The sequence below is a fragment of the Pogona vitticeps genome, chromosome 4, assembly GCF_051106095.1.
Source record: "Pogona vitticeps strain Pit_001003342236 chromosome 4, PviZW2.1, whole genome shotgun sequence".
In the NCBI taxonomy this organism is placed as follows: domain Eukaryota; kingdom Metazoa; phylum Chordata; class Lepidosauria; order Squamata; family Agamidae; genus Pogona; species Pogona vitticeps.
In genome coordinates, this window is record NC_135786.1 from 64,086,082 (window position 1) to 64,107,294 (window position 21,213).

At 42.2% G+C, this 21,213-nt stretch overlaps 2 protein-coding genes across 3 annotated transcripts; one reads left to right on the forward strand and one right to left on the reverse strand.

Annotated features, from left to right (window-relative positions):
• Positions 1–219: 219 nt before the first annotated feature.
• Positions 220–13,544, reverse strand: LRRC41 (leucine rich repeat containing 41). Of its 2 annotated transcripts, XM_020783367.3 has the most exons (10): positions 13,405–13,544; positions 11,923–12,009; positions 10,570–10,640; positions 7,199–8,393; positions 5,232–5,483; positions 3,855–4,019; positions 3,545–3,643; positions 2,705–2,827; positions 1,001–1,076; positions 220–502 (listed from the first exon to the last, which is right to left on the reverse strand). In XM_020783367.3, exons 1-10 carry the CDS (start codon positions 13,514–13,516, stop codon positions 268–270), a joined length of 2,415 nt encoding a protein of 804 aa, XP_020639026.3. In that variant the 5' UTR covers positions 13,517–13,544; the 3' UTR covers positions 220–267. The 2 variants fall into 2 exon arrangements, with proteins under 2 accessions (XP_020639026.3, XP_078248982.1); XM_078392856.1 differs by lacking the exon at positions 10,570–10,640.
• Positions 13,545–13,789: 245 nt separating this feature from the next.
• On the forward strand, positions 13,790–19,525 carry UQCRH (ubiquinol-cytochrome c reductase hinge protein). The gene is made up of 4 exons (XM_072997589.2): positions 13,790–13,918; positions 15,651–15,671; positions 18,642–18,803; positions 19,285–19,525. Exons 1-4 carry the CDS (start codon positions 13,868–13,870, stop codon positions 19,315–19,317), a joined length of 267 nt encoding a protein of 88 aa, XP_072853690.1. The 5' UTR covers positions 13,790–13,867; the 3' UTR covers positions 19,318–19,525.
• The last annotated feature ends 1,688 nt before the right edge of the window (positions 19,526–21,213 follow it).

The following is a 21,213-nucleotide window of genomic DNA, read 5'->3' on the forward strand; positions in this document are numbered from 1 at the left end:
CTAGTAGCAAATTTATCTTTTAAATGTTGTATCCTATAAAATGAGCTCACAATTCTATACGTAACTAAATTTAATCAATAGTGAAGGGAAAGTTCTACAGTAATCACTCCTTTTGTACTGCTGTTGCTTTTTGCCATGTTAAGGAAATATTTGAGTTGAAACATTAAGATGAAGGCGGCAGCCACTGCATCTCTCTAGCAGAAAGAATCTGAATCCTGGTAGATCACTAAGATGCTTTATTACAATATACTGTCTCATAAGTGTTCTTTACATCACACTGATATAGTCAGCAAAGGCCTGAGACGCATCCCATGTGTCACTAACCACACTGCATATGGCTTTTAGTCGCCAAAGGGCCTCTTGGGCAGTTGCAGCATCCTGGTCCAGCCAGTTCTGGTAGAGGCACAATTTGGTAAACTTGATTTGTTCTCTGCATTGTGCTATGTAACCCTCTAGCTTCTTGGCAAACTCCAGGAGACCATCAGGTTTGATACAGTTGGAGCTGTAGGAAAAGAAAAGATTAGTTTATAAACAAACTTGTACATGAGACTACTCTCCCATATAGCTGTTATGCCTAGAAAGCTTACTATGATAGAAAACTAATTTTGTGCATTTTTCTCTGGTTGGAAAGGTAGTTACAAATAGTTTACCACTGTATGTCTGTGACAGAAAACAGGATTTAATGTTTTCTGACGTCGGCACAGGAGTAGCTGCATCTCACAGATTTAAGAAATAACTTCAGAAACTAGTAGTGCAGAATCAACAACATATATAAAAGCATTAACTCAGTGGACTGGCAGGAGGTGTAGAAGAGGGACAGTAGAAATAAGGCCCATTCACTGGAGGCCTCGAAGAATCTAGGTAGCCTGCAGACAAGGTATCTTATAGTATCAACCTACTAGGTGGGTATAACATCTTTGCCACTATTAGGGCAGAAGGAAAGTTCCTATAAATTCAATTCATTTGGCTTTTCTGAGAGATTAAGAGAAATGAAAAATACCTTAGATCTAGATGACAGATGGAACAGACTGAATCTTCCGAAAAAATGTCAGCCAGTGCAACCAACCTATGATTTCCTAAGAATGGGGAAAATAAAAATTTAAATGAAGCTATGAATGACAGAAGATGAGTATTAACTTCCATCAGTAATATAACAAAGCAATCTGGTGTGAACAATAATGAAAAGAAATTGTGGGAACTGGTTGTGGACCAAGAAAAATGTCTCCATCCCCTGCCTCTCAATAATCTGTTGGTTCTGAGTAAATTAGCATCAAGTTCCTACAAAGTTTCCAGCCAGTAACAATTTATTGAACAAAAGATCCCATTTGGTAACTGGTTAGATTTCCAGAAGGGGAGAACTTAGTGGGTTGCCCAGTTCAGTATGAGAATGATCTCTTCACCAAAAAGTTGCAAGAAAGGCAATAGGGCAGGGCAGTTTACCTTGCCAGTGCAACTACAGTCAGATTTATTTTTCACTCCATAAGATGCACCTGATGGTAAGATACAGCTAATATGGAGCGAAAAATACGGGAGTCCCCGCGGCAGCAATTGGCACCTTCAGAGGGCTTCAAGGGCTTTCCCCCCAACATGGGAGGAAGTCCTTTGAGACATCCGAAAGCAAAAAACGCAGGGGGAAAGGGTGGGAAATTTGAATTTCCAGCCCTTTCCCCCTGCTTTTGCCTTCGGAGGTCTGCCTTCGGGGGAAGGCCCTTGGAGACCTCCTGGGGGTTGGATCGTGGCGGCGGGGAACCCCCAGGAGGTCTCCGATGGATTGGAGGAAGCCATTGGAGACCTCCTGGTGGTCCCCCGCTGCCACAAAGGCAAAAAGGCAGGGGGAAAGGACAGGAGATTCCTCCAATGGAGGAAGCCATCGGAGACCTCCTGGGGGTCCCCCGCCGCCACGATCCAACCCCCAGGAGATCTCCAAGGCCTTTCCCCCGACATTGGAGGGAGCCCTTGCAGAAGTGTATTCACTTCATAAGATGCACACACTTTTCACCCCACTTTTATTGGGGGGGAAGTGCATCTCATGGAGCGAAAAATACGGTATATGTGACACAGTCCCAAACTCTTGCACTGTCTGGAGTAAAGGACAAGATGTTACCTCCATCCTCAATTCTCTCTATACAACCTGACATCTAAATCTAATCCCGCACTCATGATGGGTAGGTGTTCACTTCATCTGAAGAAGTGCAGGGTGGATCCCATGGAACACACTGAAGTATCAGAGATAAATAGCAGAAGGGTAGCAACTGCTGTTACCTCACAGCATGACTCATCTGTCACCCAACTGCCTCATCTTCAATAGTAGGACTGCCCTTCTGGCATAGTCACTTAGTCTAATTCTCTGATAAAAAGAGAACCTGCTTATTCCCACATGGCTGGGAAAAAAGACAAGGGGCTTTATCAGCTTAAATCTCCCCATGTATATTTTTTCCTCTTCTTAAAACTATTGCCACCATCAGTTCATTTCATGAAGTCATTATGTGATAGCTTGTGCCTAAAATTTCGTAATGTTTTCTTTGCTCCTCTTGCCTTCCTTGTTTGTTATACCTCTGTGTCATTTGGTCTTGGAAGATGGTAAACAAAGTAACAGCAACTGCCATACTAATCAAACCAAGAGCACCTGTATTCTTGGTGCCATACAACCCTTTCACACACAGAAAAAGTATTCCAGGATGGCTGCCATATTTGCCTTACATACCCAGCCTATTTCCTGGGATTCTGAGAGTCGTCAATGAGGAGTTTTTCTTCACAACATTGATTATTTCAGAAAAAAGATCCGTGGTACACTTTTCAAACAGCCGACAAAAAGAAAAGGTGATTTCTGTCACAAGACAAAGAACAAATAATTATGTTCCTCCTTCCCGTTGTTTGGTTCGCTAAATGAAATTAATTCCATGGAATGCACTGCAGACAAGTGAGAACCAAACATTAAAAGCATAATGATACCCTGCCAGACTTGTTTTAAATTATGGTTATAATGGATAAAGGCATTTCTTTTCCTTTCTGCTGTTCTAAACGATATGCTTGCTCTTCCATAATCCTTTTCCCCTCTGCTAAGTAGTTTTCCTCTACAATGAACTAGGTTTGTTTTTCTGGGGAAGCAGTGAAACCCCTATTCTCCAGTCAGGAAAAGGCTCAGCACAAAATGCCATTCGAAATAAAATTCAGCTTCTCCTTCCACCAAATCATTGTTTTTATTTTATTAGTTGCATTTATACCCCAGAACAATTGGTACAGATGGATCCTCCTCACTTTTTACTCACACGGACTCTTGTGAGGCTGATGGGGAGGAACTGACCAGAATTTCCCAACTTGAGCTTGGCAATTTTCACAGACAAGAACCTGTCTCTTCAAAGTCGCAGGCCAGCCCTCTAACCATAATACCATTCACACATTGTACTGCCTTGTACATTCTCTGAGAAACTGATTATGAAACTTTCAACCCTCTTCAGAACCATCTTTGCAAATGGTATGTGACAGTTGCAACTGGCAGACCTGTAACCATTTTGGAGCATAAACAGATATTAGTTAAATATACCTTGGAGGACCGGGTCCTGCAGGAGGAGGAGGACTTCTTTTGAGTGGCCAGAAAGGTTGACATCATGAAAGCTTAACTTCTTCAGGTTTGGGCTATATTCTGTAATACAACAAGATCTAATGATGAAAGACTTGAAGTGCTGTACTACTTTTCTGTTCTAGGACCACTCTAGGATCTGTATTGTTTTCTATGCCACCTATACAATAATCCTGGAAGCTCAACTGGCTACATGCTAATGTTATTATGACCTGGTGCTACAACTAACGAACTGTCCAATTGTGTGCTGCAGGTAAAATTGCCTCTGCCTTACCTTTGAGTGCATGAAGGAGAAGTCCAACTTCTTGTGGACAGGAAATGGCAACACTGTCTAAGGAGAGACTCTGGAGGGACCTTGAGGCTTTCAGCACTGGCACCAAGTGACTTGTTTGAAGAGGTTCCCTGGGAAATCTGATCTCAAGCTGTTCCAGATTGCCCTCTAAATAGGAGATGGAAACAAGAAAAAAAAAGATCTTGCTCACTAGCTTAAACTGGCAAACAACAGTATGAGCAAAGTTTGGAGAGCTGACTTGAAACACTGTCTGTCTTTTGAAGGAGACATAGAATCAGGCTGCTTCAAGACCTGTGCTCTCTAACAGTGAAGTGCTCCCCTACAAGAGGTGTAATAAATAGGAGACACTGGCTCTCCATTGCACAGGCAGGGCAGATTGTACAGAAGCAAAGTACTTCATTGGTAAGGTATGCTATCAGCTTTTGAGAGTGCAAGTACAGACATGCTTGTAAAGAAGGCTTTTAAGACATGTAGATAACTTGAATGGAACCAGTGCCCACTTCAGTACAAAAAGCATACATAAATAACTATTTAATACAAGCAATCTGGCATGAGAAATGTTTTTGAGGAAAACAGAAATACCAGAAGTATTAGTATTACTACTTATTGACCGCTGAAGTGTTACACAAAACTGACTCAATTAATTTCAAAATAAAATATTCCAGTGTAGGATATAATGGACATGACTCTTCGGTGAATCATTAGTATTAGGTCCAGAGGATGCTAAACTACGCAAGGTCAGACTACTTGTCCATTTAACCCAAGGGTAAGCAAATTGTGGCCCTCCAGATATTGTTGGACAGCAATTCTCAGGAGCCCTAGCTGGGAGCATCAATTGTGAAGAACGTTGGCAGTAGCAGTCCAGTAAGAGATGGAGGCCTGCACTCTACCCACTCCTCATTTTGCCCAATACTCTATTTAAAGGGCAAATGGCTTCTGTAGCTTCTGCTACTCCACTCTTTATCTGAACAGGAGATGCCAGATGTAGAATCTTCTGCAGATAAAGTTTGCACTGAACAGTTGAGCTATGGCTCCATCTACTTTCTGAAGAGGTTTGTTTTTACTCAGGTGGCAGGCTAGAAATGGAGGACTCTTGAATTTCTCCCTGATATCAAGAACAAGGACAACTTTTAGAAAGTAATGCCTGTTTATTTATTTTACTCCAAAGTCTACTTTTAATTCAAATTTTGCAATTTCATTTCTAGAGTGAGTAAAGGCATGCATAGAACAGAGCATCAGCCATAGGAACCATTCAAACTGTGGAATGACCAGGCCCATAAGAGCAGTCATAGGAATCTAACTTCAGATACAGAACAATAGCATATTATAATGTCAGACTGGAACTGGACAAAGTTTTACCTGGAATTTCTTCTTGTAAGAATAACATGTCCCAGCTATCTTCTGACCTGTTCCACTCTGGTGCAGTTTTGAGATCAAAGCTGACCAAGAGTGTCTGAAGCAATGGAACAGCACGCAAGAAAGAATGGACAAGATTCATACAGGGGACATGTGAGAACATGTCACTGATGCGCACCACACGGAGAGAGTAATCACTGTGTCGAGAGAGAGCCCGGAGTCCAGCGAGAATATTGAAGATACCAAGGCCTAAGCCTGCAATCAGATTTTAGAAAGCAGAAATAGAGAACAGAATGACTATTTCACCTGGAGTAAATGCACTGCTTCTGATCCTGTGTATTTTTCAATGAGAGGCAATTGAAAACTAAACCCACTTGGTTTACATGACTGAATAGTATAATCCCTGCATCTGTGGGACACTTAGAGAGAATAAAAATACTAGCTACAAATAAATAGAGAATGTTGCTATATCTGACAGACTGTAACACTGGAGACCTTAAAGGCTCTGTCATACTCTGTTGAATTTTCCCAACTAATAAAAAAGTGTTCCTTATACGTAGGGCAACAGCGATGGTAGGCACGGGAGCAAAAAAACTTCATGCACTTCCTATCCTAATCACCAGATGTTCACTATGGCTGATAGCACCAAGACCTCACACCAATTTTGTTTTAATACTATTATATCAGTAACTAACTACAGTGGTGCCCTGCATGACGACGACCCCGCAGAACGATGAAATCGCATGATGATGACTTTTTTGCGATCGCTACAGCAATAGCAAAACAATGTTTCCTATGGGGGATTTTCATTTGACGATAATTAGGTCCTTGCTTCGCAAACCGTTTGTTCGCAAAACGATGATTTTTCCGGCTCCACAAAATGGCTGCCCTGTGTTTTCTGGACCCATGTTTCGCACAGCAGCCATTTTAACAGCTGATCGGGGCTTGGAAAATGGCTTCCCCTATGGGCAATCTTCGCTGGACGATGAGGTAATTTCCCCATTGGAATGCATTAAATGGGTTTCAATGCATTCCAATGGGGAATTGTTTTTCGCATGACGATTTCGCTTAACAGCAATTTTCCTGGAACAGATTATTTTCGTCATGCGGGGCACCACTGTATTCATCTTCTCACAGCAGCTGCATATTATACATACAATATCAAGCCAGTTTGGACTAGAATACAAGAGGCTACCCAGAGAAGGTACAGAGACCACAATGTTTCTTAGCACCATGTTCTCTAACACTCTGAAGCTGAATTTCATCCGTATCACAGCCAGATTAACTTTAACTCGTTGACCTTGTGAATCTGTGTCCTAAGTACACAAGTGCTCTCAAGATGCCTCATTCTACATAAGATTTACTGCTTTAGTGACCATGTATAAAAGTAATCAATTAATACTATCTATAACAAAGAAACCCTTGGATAGTTCTCTGACCAGTCAGAGAGATTTTATGGCTCAATATAATTAGTGACAGGACATGTAGGAAAGATTCTATTATTTGACACTGGTTTGTGCTGCTCACAGAACAACCTAAGCACTGCATACAAACCCCTGTGCTTAATAAGGCATCTTGAAAGCACTGACATACTTCTAGCAGACAATTTGAACTAAGGTTTCCTTTTTGAAATGGAGAAAAACCCTATTCCTTTTCACTATCTCCCCACTTTTCAATAGTCTTTGGGATAGTTGCAAGCACCCTGTCTTAACACAAGTGTTGTAACAACCCCAAAAGGTGCAAATCACAAAATATATAATAACCGCTCCATTACAACAGCAGTAGGAATCTGTAGCCCTCCAGATATTGTCAAGCCACATCTTTCACTATCCCTGGCTGGCCCTGCTGACTGGGCTGATGGTAGTCTTGAATCCAGCAACATCTGGATGGCTGGATTCCCCACTCCTGCTTCACAGTAGTAAAACAACATGCTTAACAGAACTGAAGACAAATGCTGTATTCTGACTGACCATTCAAGGTCAAAACAAGTGTCTCCAAAGACACCCAAGAGCTTAGCAGGTTCCCAAGCATTTGGCATGTATTCCTAGTCAGAGGGATGGAGAATACTTCCAGTGTGGTCACACTTCGGAAATGGCCAGCACTTTTCAGAGAGGTGATCCCAACTGGTCGGGCTTCTGCTGCACAAGGTGTACTGCTACCACTGGCAAGCTCTGATGGGGCAGAGAAACAGTCAGCAGGACTCTTTGCTGCCCCCAATTTCCTTTTGTTAGAAAGTGCTTTCTCCTGTTTTTCTCTTCCAACTGCAAAGACAAAATCGTAAAGATCTTCTGAGTCTATAGGAGCTTTGCCAGTCTTTCGACAGCTGTGGCTCTTCCCTGTTGTAGCCTTGCACCTCTTCTGTGGTGTTTTCAAAGAAGGATCATGTTGGGACGTTTTACTTAGGGAACAGCTGAGAGATGCCACATCAGCATGTTCTCTTCCTGAACTTGTAGCTTGTTGTGTCCTTCTTTGGGGAGAACTGCAACCCAACCCACAGTCCACTGGGTCTTTCAGAGTCTCACAGTTGATGCTGGCTAACTCTACAGCATTTTCAAAGCCTGCCATAGATTCTTGAGAGACAAGAGGAACCATTTTTTCACTGTTCAGATCTTTGTCACTACACTGGCCAGCTGCTGAACTATGGAACTGTGTGCTTGAAGTCCAAAGAGGCTTATGCTCTAGCTCTAGGCTCTGATTAATAGATTTCTTTCTGCACATATGGCAACATGTTTCCTGGTTCACTGGCACTTTTCCAGGATGCCAAACCCCAGCACTCATTTTTAGAATAAGGGTTAAAAGTGCTGGGTCAGGATCAGGCCAGGAGTACATAGACAGGTGGTCCACAGCCCCATGATGAATTAGGCGATGAAGAAACAAACTCAACAGTTGTCTAGCAGACTGTTTGGTGGGGAGGAGGTGACGGAATGTCAGGGACTTGAGTGAGACAGCCAATCTGTCTAGAACATCCTGGTTGTGTTCTGCCATGAGTTCCGATATGCCCTCCAGCATGTTATAGATGGTGAGCTGGGTAACGTGCTGTGAAGTGTATAGCAAGGGCAAAAAGCAAGGGTCATTCAGGCGTTGGTGTGAAGACACATCCAAAATTCCACGCAGCACATTAGAGAAGAACGTTTCAAGGAATTTCTTCCTCCAACACTTGATGCTCTGTAATCAAATAGAACCAAATTACCATAAATACTCGACACAGTATGATCTTTTCTGTGTGATCTATAGAGGAAACCCAACTGCCTTTAGGGGTTGAAATTATACTCAAGTAAGTCACAACTAGAGCAGAACCATGTGCAATAGGGGAACTAATGGAGGAGTTGACTCACCACATTCTTACTGATTCAATGGGCCAACTCTACTGCAATTTACTACATTTTGGCCACTAAAACTTATTTCCTAAAATGTAAAGAGGTACAGTATGCACATTCAGCAAAGATGGACATACTGAATAGCTACCTTTTTTTCCTGTCATACTTAATTTTTCATCTTTATAGAATGTTCTTTCACAGATCTCTCTGGGTAATTATAAGTGGGTCTCAAATAAGTGGATTTTCTGGTGGATTTTACCTAAGTAACAGTGCTGCATTTCTTTAATTATAGTTTTAAGTCCTGCTAATTTCTTTAGGGTCTCTTGAGATATAGAGTATTTTGTACTGTTATTTTAGTTACCTTATTTTTCCATGTATAAGACACTAATTTTTCCTAAAATCATTACACTAAAAGTTGAGAGGTGTTGTATATACAGAAGCCAAGGAGAAAACAAAACAGCCCATACCTTGCCTCTGCAAACAGACTTCCTTCAATCACGAGGCTTAGCTTTCTCCAAACAGGAGCCTTATGGAACTGACATCAGCTGATGCTGAACAAATGAATTGGAATACACCTCATTGGAGGTGGAGCCTGTACACTCAGATACAACAGGAATTCATAATGTCCAAGCATTCTGAGCCCAGAGGCTGAACACTCAAAGTTAAGATTTCTTAATTTGGGGGTTAGAAAAGGGAGGGGCAGGGCACATGCGTCTTATAAATGGAAAATATGGTAATTGTGTTTTATATGTTATTCTTTTGGAGTTTTACACAGAAAAACTTCTACTCTGAAAGGCAACATAGATTTTAAAATATATAAGAATGGTTTCAGCTGGTACACAGAGAATGCAAAAAATCTGCTTAAAACCATAGTGATGCCTGTGCATCTGTCTGCCAGGGTACGAAATAAATTCACATGTCCAGCTGATAAGCATTATCAAGGGTTCTTGACTTTGGTCTGAAAGAAACAGTGTATAAAGTTTGTCAGTCCTGAGATGCCACTGAACCATAATTTTTGCTATAATAATGTATCTTACATCGCCCTTCTAGAAATGTTACAAGAATGTCATGTGTCTCATGGTCTCTTATGACAATAACAAAAACACATTTTTTGTAAAATAATTACCAGAAGGCTACTGGTGATCACATAACATTTGGGTAGTTTGTTGAACTAACTGAACTGAACTAGCTATCCCAGTTGCATGTCTGGCATCTGATTGTTCAACCAAGATGTGCACTGGCACCTTGTCTGTTAGTTGTAATTAAGTGTGTCAAGTTAAACAAACCTGGCTGGGGAACATGTGGCTCTCTCTGTGCCTTTTGGACTCTAGCTCTTAGAATTCCTTAACGCTGGTCTTGCAAACTGAGGATTCGGGGAGCTGAGACTGGAAACATCAAAAGGACTATGGATTCTCCACACCATACTTATATTTCCTGACATAGGCCAGAATCCTACTGGTAAGGTTTGTGTGACTTTCCACACCTAATTGATGAGATACTAGGTTGAATCTCAGGTGCAGAACTGGGTGCATAATCAGGCACACCATCAAGCCACACCCTGGCATCACATCAATTAGGCACAATTTGGCATGGCAAGTCAGGCAGCAGCTTCCACAAACATCAGCGATGTTTGCAACTGCATTCTTACCATAATTTTCCAGAGACAGTAATAACAGGGTGCTGTCAAGTCAATTTTGACTTATGGCAGCCCTTTCCAGGTTTTCTAGATATAGAATAGTCCAAAGCGGTTTTCCATTACATTCTTCAGGGAGAGCCCTGGGACTGTGCAGGTTGCCCATGATTACACAGGCTGGCTCTTCTCCTAGAAGACACAATGGGAACTGAACTCCCAACCTCTGGATCTTCAGACGGATAAACAAATTTGTATTTATAATAAAATTTATCGAGGAAATTGATTCAAAGCATCATCATAGCTGACACAGGTTGAAGACAAAATTAGCTATGAAGGCGGGAAGCCTGGTCTCCTCAGGTACGTCAGTTTTGTGATGCTTATCTTTACCCACCTCTAATCTAGAAGGTCTTGTTTTCATGATGTCAAACCAGAGCTTGCACCATATAGGCTGGGTGGAGAGTCCTGTAGAATTAGATAGTAAACTGTTCAAAAACAGTTAAATAGTTGTCTTCTACATAATAGTTTTAAATGTATTAATTTTTATAAGACACAGCTTATTACAAACATACCAAAAAATAAATCTAATTGACTTCAATGGGATATACTTTTTATTTATTTATTTATTTATTTATTTATTTATTTATTTATTTATTTAACTTATATGCCGTCCACACTACCCCTTTTCAGTAGTCATATACCGGATTGCACCACAAGTACATACTTAATATTCTTTAACCTATAATCCTATACCCACTTACTTGGCAGTAAGTCCCAATGAATTCAGTCATAGTTTTGAGTACATATGTACAGGACTCTACTATAAAGCAATATTTCCATGTCCAATGGGAGCATCTATCCTAAAAACTTTAAGATTCACCATTAAAATTATGTTTCAAGTTTAAAACAAACACTGAAGCTGCAGATCACCATTACTAATGCATGTTCCAATAGCACATAAGCCATAGCAGTGCAAATAATCCTCAGTTTTTGTTGTTTACCTCTTAAAAACTTAGAACTTCTTGATATGTACTGTCAATCACTTTCAAATTCTGATGACACTAATAGAATTTTAGAGGTATGAGAGATGTTGAGGAGTGTTTTTTTCCACTGCCATCTTCCCATGAGTTTCATCGGCTAAGTTGGGATTTGAACACAGGTGCCTTGAGTCCTGGTATAACACCATCTGCTATGACAGCCCAAAACATTCTTGCTCTTCATTCGTACAAGACTACCAAGTAAATCCTTTATCAATATACAACTTGAATACAGCTCTTTCTGTACAGTTCAGTCCCTTGTCAAGAAGGTACAGTTGGGAATCGAACTCCCATCCTCTGGTTCTGTAGCCAGATGCCTAAACCACTGAGGTACCCAGCAGTTCTATAGTGGCTTTGACAAAATGTTAACATATATTTCACTAAATTCAACTAGTTTTTAGGTGTAATGGAACTCAGTAACTGTAGTGACTCAGACAGCAATTCTATAATGCTTCCTTGAGAGTAAGTCCAGTAAAATTGGTGGGATTGACCTTTCAACATGTCCACTTTAACACAATTGGAATCCTCTTTATTCAGTGGATGGACACTTTAATGAAATTAACAAAGCAGTGGTTGGTCTTCATCACAAGAATTATTTGTACTGTACTATGAAGGATATAAACGAAATACAGTAACATTTTTGAAAGGAAACAAAAAACAGAACTGCTAAGTGTTTTATTTCTTTTAGCACCTCTCACAAAATAACTGACCTTTTTTCATGGCTGTCTCCTCAATTCGCTCCAGATAATAGATGTTAAGCAGAGGCAAGATGCCCTTCAGGATTGGACCTGGAAGTGCTTTTTTTGTGGGAAAAATCAATAGAAAACTTTATGTCAGTTACATTGAAAGAACAGTTATATGGATTGCTGTCGGGCTGTTTTAGATGCTTTCTAACTCCCAGGATTGAAGTCTTGAGTGGAATACCTAACATCTTGCTCTGCTCTAAATATTCTGAGGCTTTCACTTCTATCTGCATGATTCTTTAATATGTCGTGTACAATGGGATCGCAGAATTAAAGACAAATTGAAACTATGACAGCTAAGAGTGCTTTGAAACAGTTTTTTTAGCACTTCAGTGAAAACACAACATGCAGTTATCTTTTCTCCCTGAGCACATTATTTTCCTGGCAAGATTAAACATGTGGGGGGAAAAGTGGCAAAACAAATGAGGGGTTAACCAATTAAATATGCCATTGTATAAGCCACTCACCCATTAAAAATTCTGTAAATGTGGTGGGGGACTGCATAATACAACACTGTCTGCTAGCATCCTGGCTCTCTTTGAAAGCTCTTAATAGGAATGTTCTTCTCTGCTATGTCAATTGTGCTCTAAAGATCATCAATATTTAGAAGATTATATGTTCCTCAGTTCTACTTTACAGGGCAGATGAGTCTTAGCACATGTTTAAGCTACTGAAGTGAAAGATTCCGATTAGTGGAAGAGAGAGTATGCAGGTGGGGAAAAGTAAAGAGCAAACTTAGTGGAACAGCCACCTATTAAAAACAGAAGCTACAGTACTGTGGTTTCTGGGCTGTTAACAAACACAAGCCTCTGAGTCCTCCAACATTCAGGTTTGGGAGGAGGAAATAAGAGAACATTTATATTTAACACAGGAGGGTAACATTTGGTGCCCCAGATGTCGCTGAAGCCATGCCGGAATAGTCAATGGTGAGAGATGAGCCCAGATGAAATCCAACATTTGAAGACTTGCGCCGTCCTCGTCCCGCCTGTACCAATGGTACAATGCTCGGCATGTTTGCCGGCGGATCCATTTCCTCTGCATTTGCGAACACTTGCTGTGTCGCGGGCTGTAAGAACCCTTCTTTCCAAGGCACACGTCTCCTGTTTTTCACCCTCCTTCCGCACTGGTCCCCAACCTTGGGTCTCCAGATGTTACTGGACTACAACTCCCAGAAGCCTTCGCCACCACCTCTGCTGGCCAGGATTTCTGGAAGTTGAAGTCCAAGAACATCTGGAGGCCCAAGTTTGGGGACCACATGGGAACCTCTGTGGATATGTGTTGCTGCTATGAACGGCAACGAAGCTCTTTAAACGAAGCGGCATCTTGAAGCCCTACCTCAGCGATCTCTGGCGCTCTGAGGTGTCCACCCTCACGGCCCACAAGGAGGAGCCCCCGCTTCGTAGCCTATACAGTGAATTAAGGCCGATCCCAGCCCGGTCGTTTCCTTACCCCAAACCTCTTTCTCCACGCGTCCCATGACAGAGCTGATTACCACCCCGCTCAGCTCAAAGAGGCTAAGGGGATGCCGACCATGGGCCTCCTCCCCCGACTTTGTCTCCATCTCGTTCAGAAGGCTGGTCTACTCTGAAGGAAGCCAGATAAGTTACGCCATCTTGGCAAGGTCACTCATTGTTATGCAGGTAGCGGCACACTGATCGCGAGCGGGCATCCTCCGGCGCTATTTTGGCCGTACTGGCGGCCATATTGGTAGGGCCGTGCGTGAATCGGAAGGAACGAGCCTCACCAAGCCCAGGCCGCTCGAGTAAAGGGAGCCATCTTGAGAGGGCCGGAAGAAGCCTCGCGTCCATGAGAAAAGGCGCTTTAGAGAGGCGGGACTTCCGCTTAGCGTGCGGGTGACCCTTCGGCGTCCTTCTGCGGCAGCTTAAGTCAAGTCAGAACGAGGTTTGCTGAAATGGGGCGGCAGGACGAGAAGGCGCTGGAAGGGGGGAGCGGCGAGCCTGAGGTGAGCTAATGGAGCTCTCTTCGTTCCAGGGAGAGAAGGGAATGTGCTTTCCCCGTTGTGTAGGGTTTTTACGCCTTGATTTTTTTTCTCCCCCCACCCTCTCCCGTTTGATGGCGGGGCCCTTGTCTGCGTTCTTCGTTTTGTTCCCCGAGTTCTTGCTCTTCCTCTTCCGTAACCGGACTCTGAGGTTAAGAGAGCCCAGCCAGAAGGTCTGAGGTTGCGATCCTGTGCTCACTTCCTGGAGAGTAGACCCCCACGGGTGTCCAGAGGGGCTTCCTTATTCGGGTTACCCTGTCACTAGGCCTTTCTCGCAGTAGGCGAGTCCAGGGCCCAGGAAAGAGTGGGAGGTAAACCTCAGAAAATGGATAATGCATAGTCAAAGATTTTATAGTATCATTTGATTTTGTATTATTTGACACCTATTTTTGAAGTGTCTAGAATAGCCTATGACTGGAGACTAATTTTTTTGACTGCCTGGGAAACGGCTTGTGTATCAATACTGTAATAATTGGATTATGTACTTTTATTGTTGTTGCCTGTTGTAATCATTTCGTGGATGTCTTTCCTGCGGGGATGCAATATACTGTTCTGTAGGAGTGGGATTTTTGTATTTGCTGGACTACAAATACTATAAATATTCTCCATTCTGGGAGTTCCACTTACTTCACAAACACCTCAAAGTGATGCACCTGTGAGTGCTCCCCCAGATGTTACTGGACTCCCAACATGCATGTGCCCCATTTGGGGTAATGGAAATTATAGTTCTGAGAGTTGGGGCAAATGATTATTACCCCTGCTTCACTACATCTTGTTTCTCAGTTCTCAGAATATCTAGGTGGCTTCTGATAAAACTCTTCTGTTGGCTTTATTCACTGTGCCATAATTTGGTGGTCCAGACAGTGGTTCTTAACCTTTTTGAAAGAAACGCTCCCTTGAGCCATTGAGGAAGTTATCATCGCCCCCCCTCCCCGCACTGATAGATAGGTTATTTATTTATTTATTTATTTATTTATTTATTTATTTATTTATTTATTTATTTATTTATTTAAGACACTTAAATCCAAAGACCCCTGAAAACAAAATTCAATTCCAAGAAAATGAAATGCCCCAAAAAAGTAACATTTAATGATTTAGTTGCAAGTGAATTTTAAGACACAAAAAGAAATATAAAAAGGGCATAAATACAAACTGCAGTGCAGGAACTAAAAAATTCAACATGAAACCTCTGAAACTAAATTAAGATTGGAGGAAAACATATATTCATGCACACTGTAAAAAGGCTGCAGCCATCTTCACAGGTTTGGCTTGCTCCAGCGCCCCCCTACCGCCCCCCTTCTGCTCCAGCGCCCCCACGCCGCCCCTTTTCGTTTTACCGCCCCCCTGAAAAATGAAATCGCCCCCTGGGGGGCATTATCGCCCACGTTAAGAACCACTGGTCCAGAGTAATTTAAGGAAGGAAGAGGCAATGGATTTTTACAGCACTGTGGAATGTTTCATATTTATTTGATTTAGGTTGCCAAAGTATAGGTTTTATATTGGTTTTAAAGATGATTGTGAGGAAATATATTTGGTTAAATAATAAGTCACTGTACTGAGTTACTATGGCATGTGTCTTATGAAAGAAGCTATATTTTAGCAGATAATCAAAATTGATATTTACTTTGCAGTTGCTAAATGTGTTTCCATTGTGCTGTCCAGACACCGATATATCCTTTATTTCTTGTTTCTCTAGGAGGAAGAGGAAGAACTTGTGGTATGTAACTTTAAATATCATAATGTAGTGAGAGAAGTCCTTAAAAGGCCATCACACACAACAAACTAACTTCCCATTTCAGATTAAAAAATGGTACAAGTTTGTGGCTAATCATGATGACTGAGTTCAGAGTTCATTAGTAAAGTGTCAGTTCTTTCTGTATGGCAAAATGTAAGTTTCCTTAGTATAATGAAGTAAGATCTTGGAATCACAATGTTATAACTTTGTAGTACTGTATTTAATTTTGTGACAACAAGTGTGCTGTAGTCTTGAATACTGGTAGAATCCTAGGGCAGCTTGGCACAGTGGTAAAGACCAATGTTACAAGCCTAGATGTAGCTTGGCACCTGCCTCATGTATAACGTATTTCTGGGGGACTGATAATTCAAAGAAAAAGTAATAGACTGATAGAAGTACTGTGTCTTTCATACAACTCTGAACATTATAAATAAGTAATATGTTCACATCTTGGGAAGATGTTTCATACTACGTTGCTGAACTGTTTTTCAAATGCTTCTAAAGTGCACTGTAGTATCTGGAAGCCCCCAATTTCCTTTTACCTACAATGCCTTTTGAACACTTCTTCCAGTCTAGAACAAAGATGGGCACCATCTAGATCAGTGGTTCTTAACCTTTGTTACTCAGATGCTTTTGAACTGCAACTCCCAGAAACCCCAGTCAAGACAGCTGGTGGTGAAGGTTTCTGGGAGTTGCAGTCCAAAACTCCTGAATAACCCAAGGTTAAGAACCAGTACCGGGTTAGGCTTTTTAAGGAGTGACCACTCCCTCTCTCAAAGAGGCATTCACAGACTCCTGGACTCAGGTGCGAACCCCCCTAGCAGATCTTCCAATTAGCCAAGATGAGCATGGGTCGAGCGGAGTGGTGGTGGAACGGACAGATCCAAGCACTCTGTCCACATCCTCAAGTCTCAACAATTGAAACTCATCCATTAATACTTGACCTAAGCACGGCACACTGGATACATCCTCTGATTTTGCAGTAATGGTGGAGTCCAACCCACTGCGAATCTGAGTGATTTCTCCCTCAAAATGAATGGCAAACTCATCACAGTGAGCTGATGAGCAGTCTGGGACCTCCACCGGATTTCCATATTGAAGAAGATCCCGGACCACCCGAAACAGCTCTGCTGGACGACATTCTGAGGAAGCAATACGGCTGGAGAAATATTGCCGTTTCGCCACGAAATAGGCCCAATAATGGGCTCTTAAGTCGTGTTTGATCGGACTCCCAGTGGGATTTTCTCCACCTGCACTCCAGCCGTCTCCCCTCTCACTTCATTGCCCACAGTTCAGATGTCTATCAAGGAGCTGTCTGGGCTCTGTGTGGAGGAAGAAGGCACTTTGGTGCAATCGTGTCAACTGCCCGGGTCATCTCCCTATTCCATAGGGTGACCTGAGCTTTGACAGGAGTGCCGACCATATCAGACGGATAATCCCCCAGAGCATTCTGGAAACCATCTGGATCTATTAGTCTCCGAGGGCGGATCATCTTAATAGGTCCCCCACCCTTGCAGAGAGGAGAAGAAGCTAATAGACTAAACTTGACCAGGAAATGGTCTGACCATGACAATGGGGTTACAACTAACCCCTCCACATCCAAACCACCATCTTCCAGTCCTGTTGAGAAAACCAGATCCAAGGTATGGCCATTTTCATGTGTCGGTCCTATGACACGTTGAGACAGCCCCATGGTTGTCATGGCGGCCATGAAGTCCTGAGCTGCCCCAGTCAAGGCAGCCTTGGCATGAATGTTGAGTCCTCAACAGCCTGGGAGTCCTCAACACCAGGTCCGAGACTACCTCTGTCAGCTCAGGCAGGGAGACTGTTGGTACGCAGCAGGGTGGGCGGTACACCAACAGAATCCCTAATCTGTCTCGCAAGCCCAACACACAATACAGGCCCTCAAGACCTCCTCTCAAAGGGATAGGAAGCTTGGTCAAGGAGATAGAACTCCTATAGACTATAGCAACTCCCCCTCCCAGGCCCTCTGAGCGACATTGGTGTTGGACCGAGTACCCAGGCGGACACAGCTGGGAGAGGGGGACACCGCCCTCTTCTCCCACCCAGGTCTCAGTACTGTAATGCACGCCAGGTCAGCACCCTCATCCAGAATTACATCATGGATGAGGGCAGTCTTATTTTGTACTGACCTGGCGTTCATCAACAGCATTGTGTGGCTCGAGGGTTTGCTGATATGGTCACCTGATACCATCTGGCTGGGGGTAGGACTAGAAGAGGGGACAGATGTAAGATATCTAACCTCTCTTCTCCTATGTGGGCACGTTCTACCCCCACTGCCATTCTTTCCCCTACCCAGCACCACCTCAATGGCTGCCTCCTCCAACACCCTTCCCCCTTCCTGTTCCCTCAAATCCACTGTGGGTCTCTCTTAATTGATGGCAATTAACAATCACAATTTAAAAATAAAAAAATCTTTCTAAAGCCCCTTCTCTTCCCCCCCCCCCCAGCCATGTGGCTGATGTTGAGAGGGGGTGAGGCAGCCAGGGCAGCAGGGCCCAGTCCTGCAGAAACAGAGGGAGACTGAACCAGCTCCCTTGGAAAAGAGTTGGCAGCCAGCAGGGGCCCAAGCACAGTCCCACTGTCTCTCACACAGTGAGCTGTGGCCAGCAGATAGTCTTCGGCTCCTCCCGAGTGCAGGAATGCTGGTCTGAGTTGATACTAGTTAAGACATCAACATTGTATTCCTCATTACACACCAATTTGGTACACAAAATGCAATAAATATGTTGATTTAGTGAATGGTAATTTACCACTGAGATATATCCCATTTAACTTTGGCATATGTAAATAATCAGCCATCTGTCTGGGGTTAAGAATAGTAAGTTTTTACTTCTGTTTGTTGAAGTGGTAAGAATAAACATCCCTTTTAGTACTGCGCCATCTGCATTAATATCTGGTCAATATTTATAGGTTGCTTTTTTTTTCCAGGATCCTTTAACTGTTATTAGGGAAGAATGTGAAAAGCTAGAAAAATGTGTGAAATTCCGTGAAGTGCTTGATGAGTGTGAGGCTCGAGTGAATTCCAGATCCCATACAGAAGAGACGTGTTCAGATGAGCTCATTGACTTTTTGAGAACTAGAGATCATTGTGTAAGTATTTTTTAGAATGACTTTCAATGATAAATGTTTGCTTTTGCCTGTGAGAATGAGTCTTATTTCTCTAGTGTTTTACCATAAAAACTTTATGCAGGCCACACTGATATCAAATAAAAAAAAATTATTGATCTGGATATTAGCTTAATTAAAATAATTGAAGCACTGATATTTGTTTCATAGGTTTTACGTACATAGTTTTCAGCTTCATAGGATAAACTGTGTGGTTCTCAAATTTGTTGTCTTTTGTTAGTTTCCTAGAAATAGTTTATAGTAATAATGTGAAGGTTTTATGAAGGAAATAATCAGCCTCCTGCTGTTGAGGAATCGTCAACCAGCTTTTCAGACTGGAAGAACGTAACAGTTTATAGGTATATAGTGCAAGAAGCCTGTTGTCTCCGAAAGAGAGCAAGACTAATGTGCGTGTTGTTAAGGAAGCTCCTGTTTTTACCCAATGTGTCTATTTTTGGGTTTTTAGGTGGCTGAAAAACTCTTCACCAAGCTGAAATAAATGTTCATATAAGCATCTTCCTGCATACATGATGGAAACCTGAGTATGTTCTGTTTCAACTGATATGCTGCTCCTCATCTGTGGTTTTAGAAAAATAGAACAAGCTCGTCTGTAATAATGCAGTTATCAGGATTGGTGTTTTGTGGAAGATTTACAACTGCTAACGGAGTAACTGTACATTCACATATTAAATCTATTTCCTGCCAAACATGAACATGTTTGTTTATTATTGGGTAGTAAGAAGCATCTTAGCATGCCTGGAGATGAAGCATAAATGATATGCAGTACTTCTGTGTCTAGTTTTTATGACTTTGAAAGTAATGTAATTGCATGTAGATCTTTATTTCCTTGGTTTAAAAGATTAAAAAATCCAAGTCAGATCAGAATAATTAGCTACAGTAATTGAGAAGAGACAAGAAAAGCATATTATAGATAGAGCTAATGTTTCTAAGAGCATGATCTTCTGGATTATAACAAGTCTCCCTCTCAGTCTACCCATGTGGTGGCAGTTGTGACCATCATCATTGTTTCTCTATCAGTGTGACAGTGGAGACAGCAAAAAGCAAGGTGGGGGACCTGCTGTGAACGTGCCAAAAGAAGAAGCCACCCTGCCCTCTATGCAGCCGTGCATTATGAAGCAATGAGAAGGGAAATATTTTAAAAGGAAGGGGGAAAATGAGATGTAAAAACCCCCTGCCAGCTTCTATCCAGTTGGCAATAGTGCTACTTTCAGAGCTTATATGGTGATTCATCTGCTCTGGATTCTTCATGGCCTAACTGCATTGGATTTCTTTGCTCCACCATGTTGGATTATAATACAGAAATGGCAACGTGATTAGATGCTGGGAGGGTGTTTGGTTTTAAGGTCATAAACAATTCCTTTGTACATGTTCCTGTTGCATTTCTTCAGATATCTATTTGGCTTTCTTTATCTTCATTCCCCTGCTAAAGGAAGTTCCTTTGGAGCAAGAAAAATTGAAAATCTGACTAAATTGCAGAGAAAGACCCTCTACCATTATGTATATTTGCATAGTTCTACATATAAAGCCTCTGCTGCTTTGCTACAAAACTGGTGTTTATGTGTCCATGTGGATGCATGCAGCTATTCTCACACTAAAAGCAGGTAGGTACTTTGTTGGCCTGGTTTTGCCCTTACCTTAAGATTCTGTCTCAGGACATTATAATACAGTGGGGTCTTGACTTGAGAACTTAATCCGTATTGGAAGGCGGTTCTCAAGTCAAAAAGTTCTCGGGTCAAATCTGCATTTCCCATAGGAATGCATTGAGAACCATTTGATCCGTATCTGCTCTTTTCCGCCCATAGAAACTAATGGGAAGCTGCTATTCTGCCTTCGACCACTAGAGGGGGATATTTTGTTTCTTTTTTTCTTAGGTCAAGAAAGGTTCAGGGAAGGCAGGGAAAATACAGTCCGGGCAGTACCAGGCAGTCTGAAGACTCCCAATCCACTCTCTAAACGCTGGGAGGAGTGAGGAAGCAGACAGGCACCCTTTTCACTGGCCAACAGTTAACTGAAAGTTCAAATTTTGCACTTTCCCTGCCTCCCACGTGGTTTTTTTTAGTTCTTAACTCAAATCTAAGTATGTAAGTCAAGTCAATATTTTCCTGTGAGAGCGGTTCTTAAGTCAAAATGTTCTTAACTCGAGCCGTTCTTAAGTCAAGACCCCACTGTATCTCAATGGATGCTGGAACATGTTCTTTCAGATATAGGAGGATAGCCAACTCAGAAGCAGGGCACCAGGTTTGCAGAAATTAGGACATGAAATAGATGTCACACAACTTTGTCAAAAATAGATGAGTCCCTTTGATATAAATGTTCATACCCTAAAAACTAGAAGAGACTTCCAGTAAGTAGAGAAAATCCAGACCATCTGAAC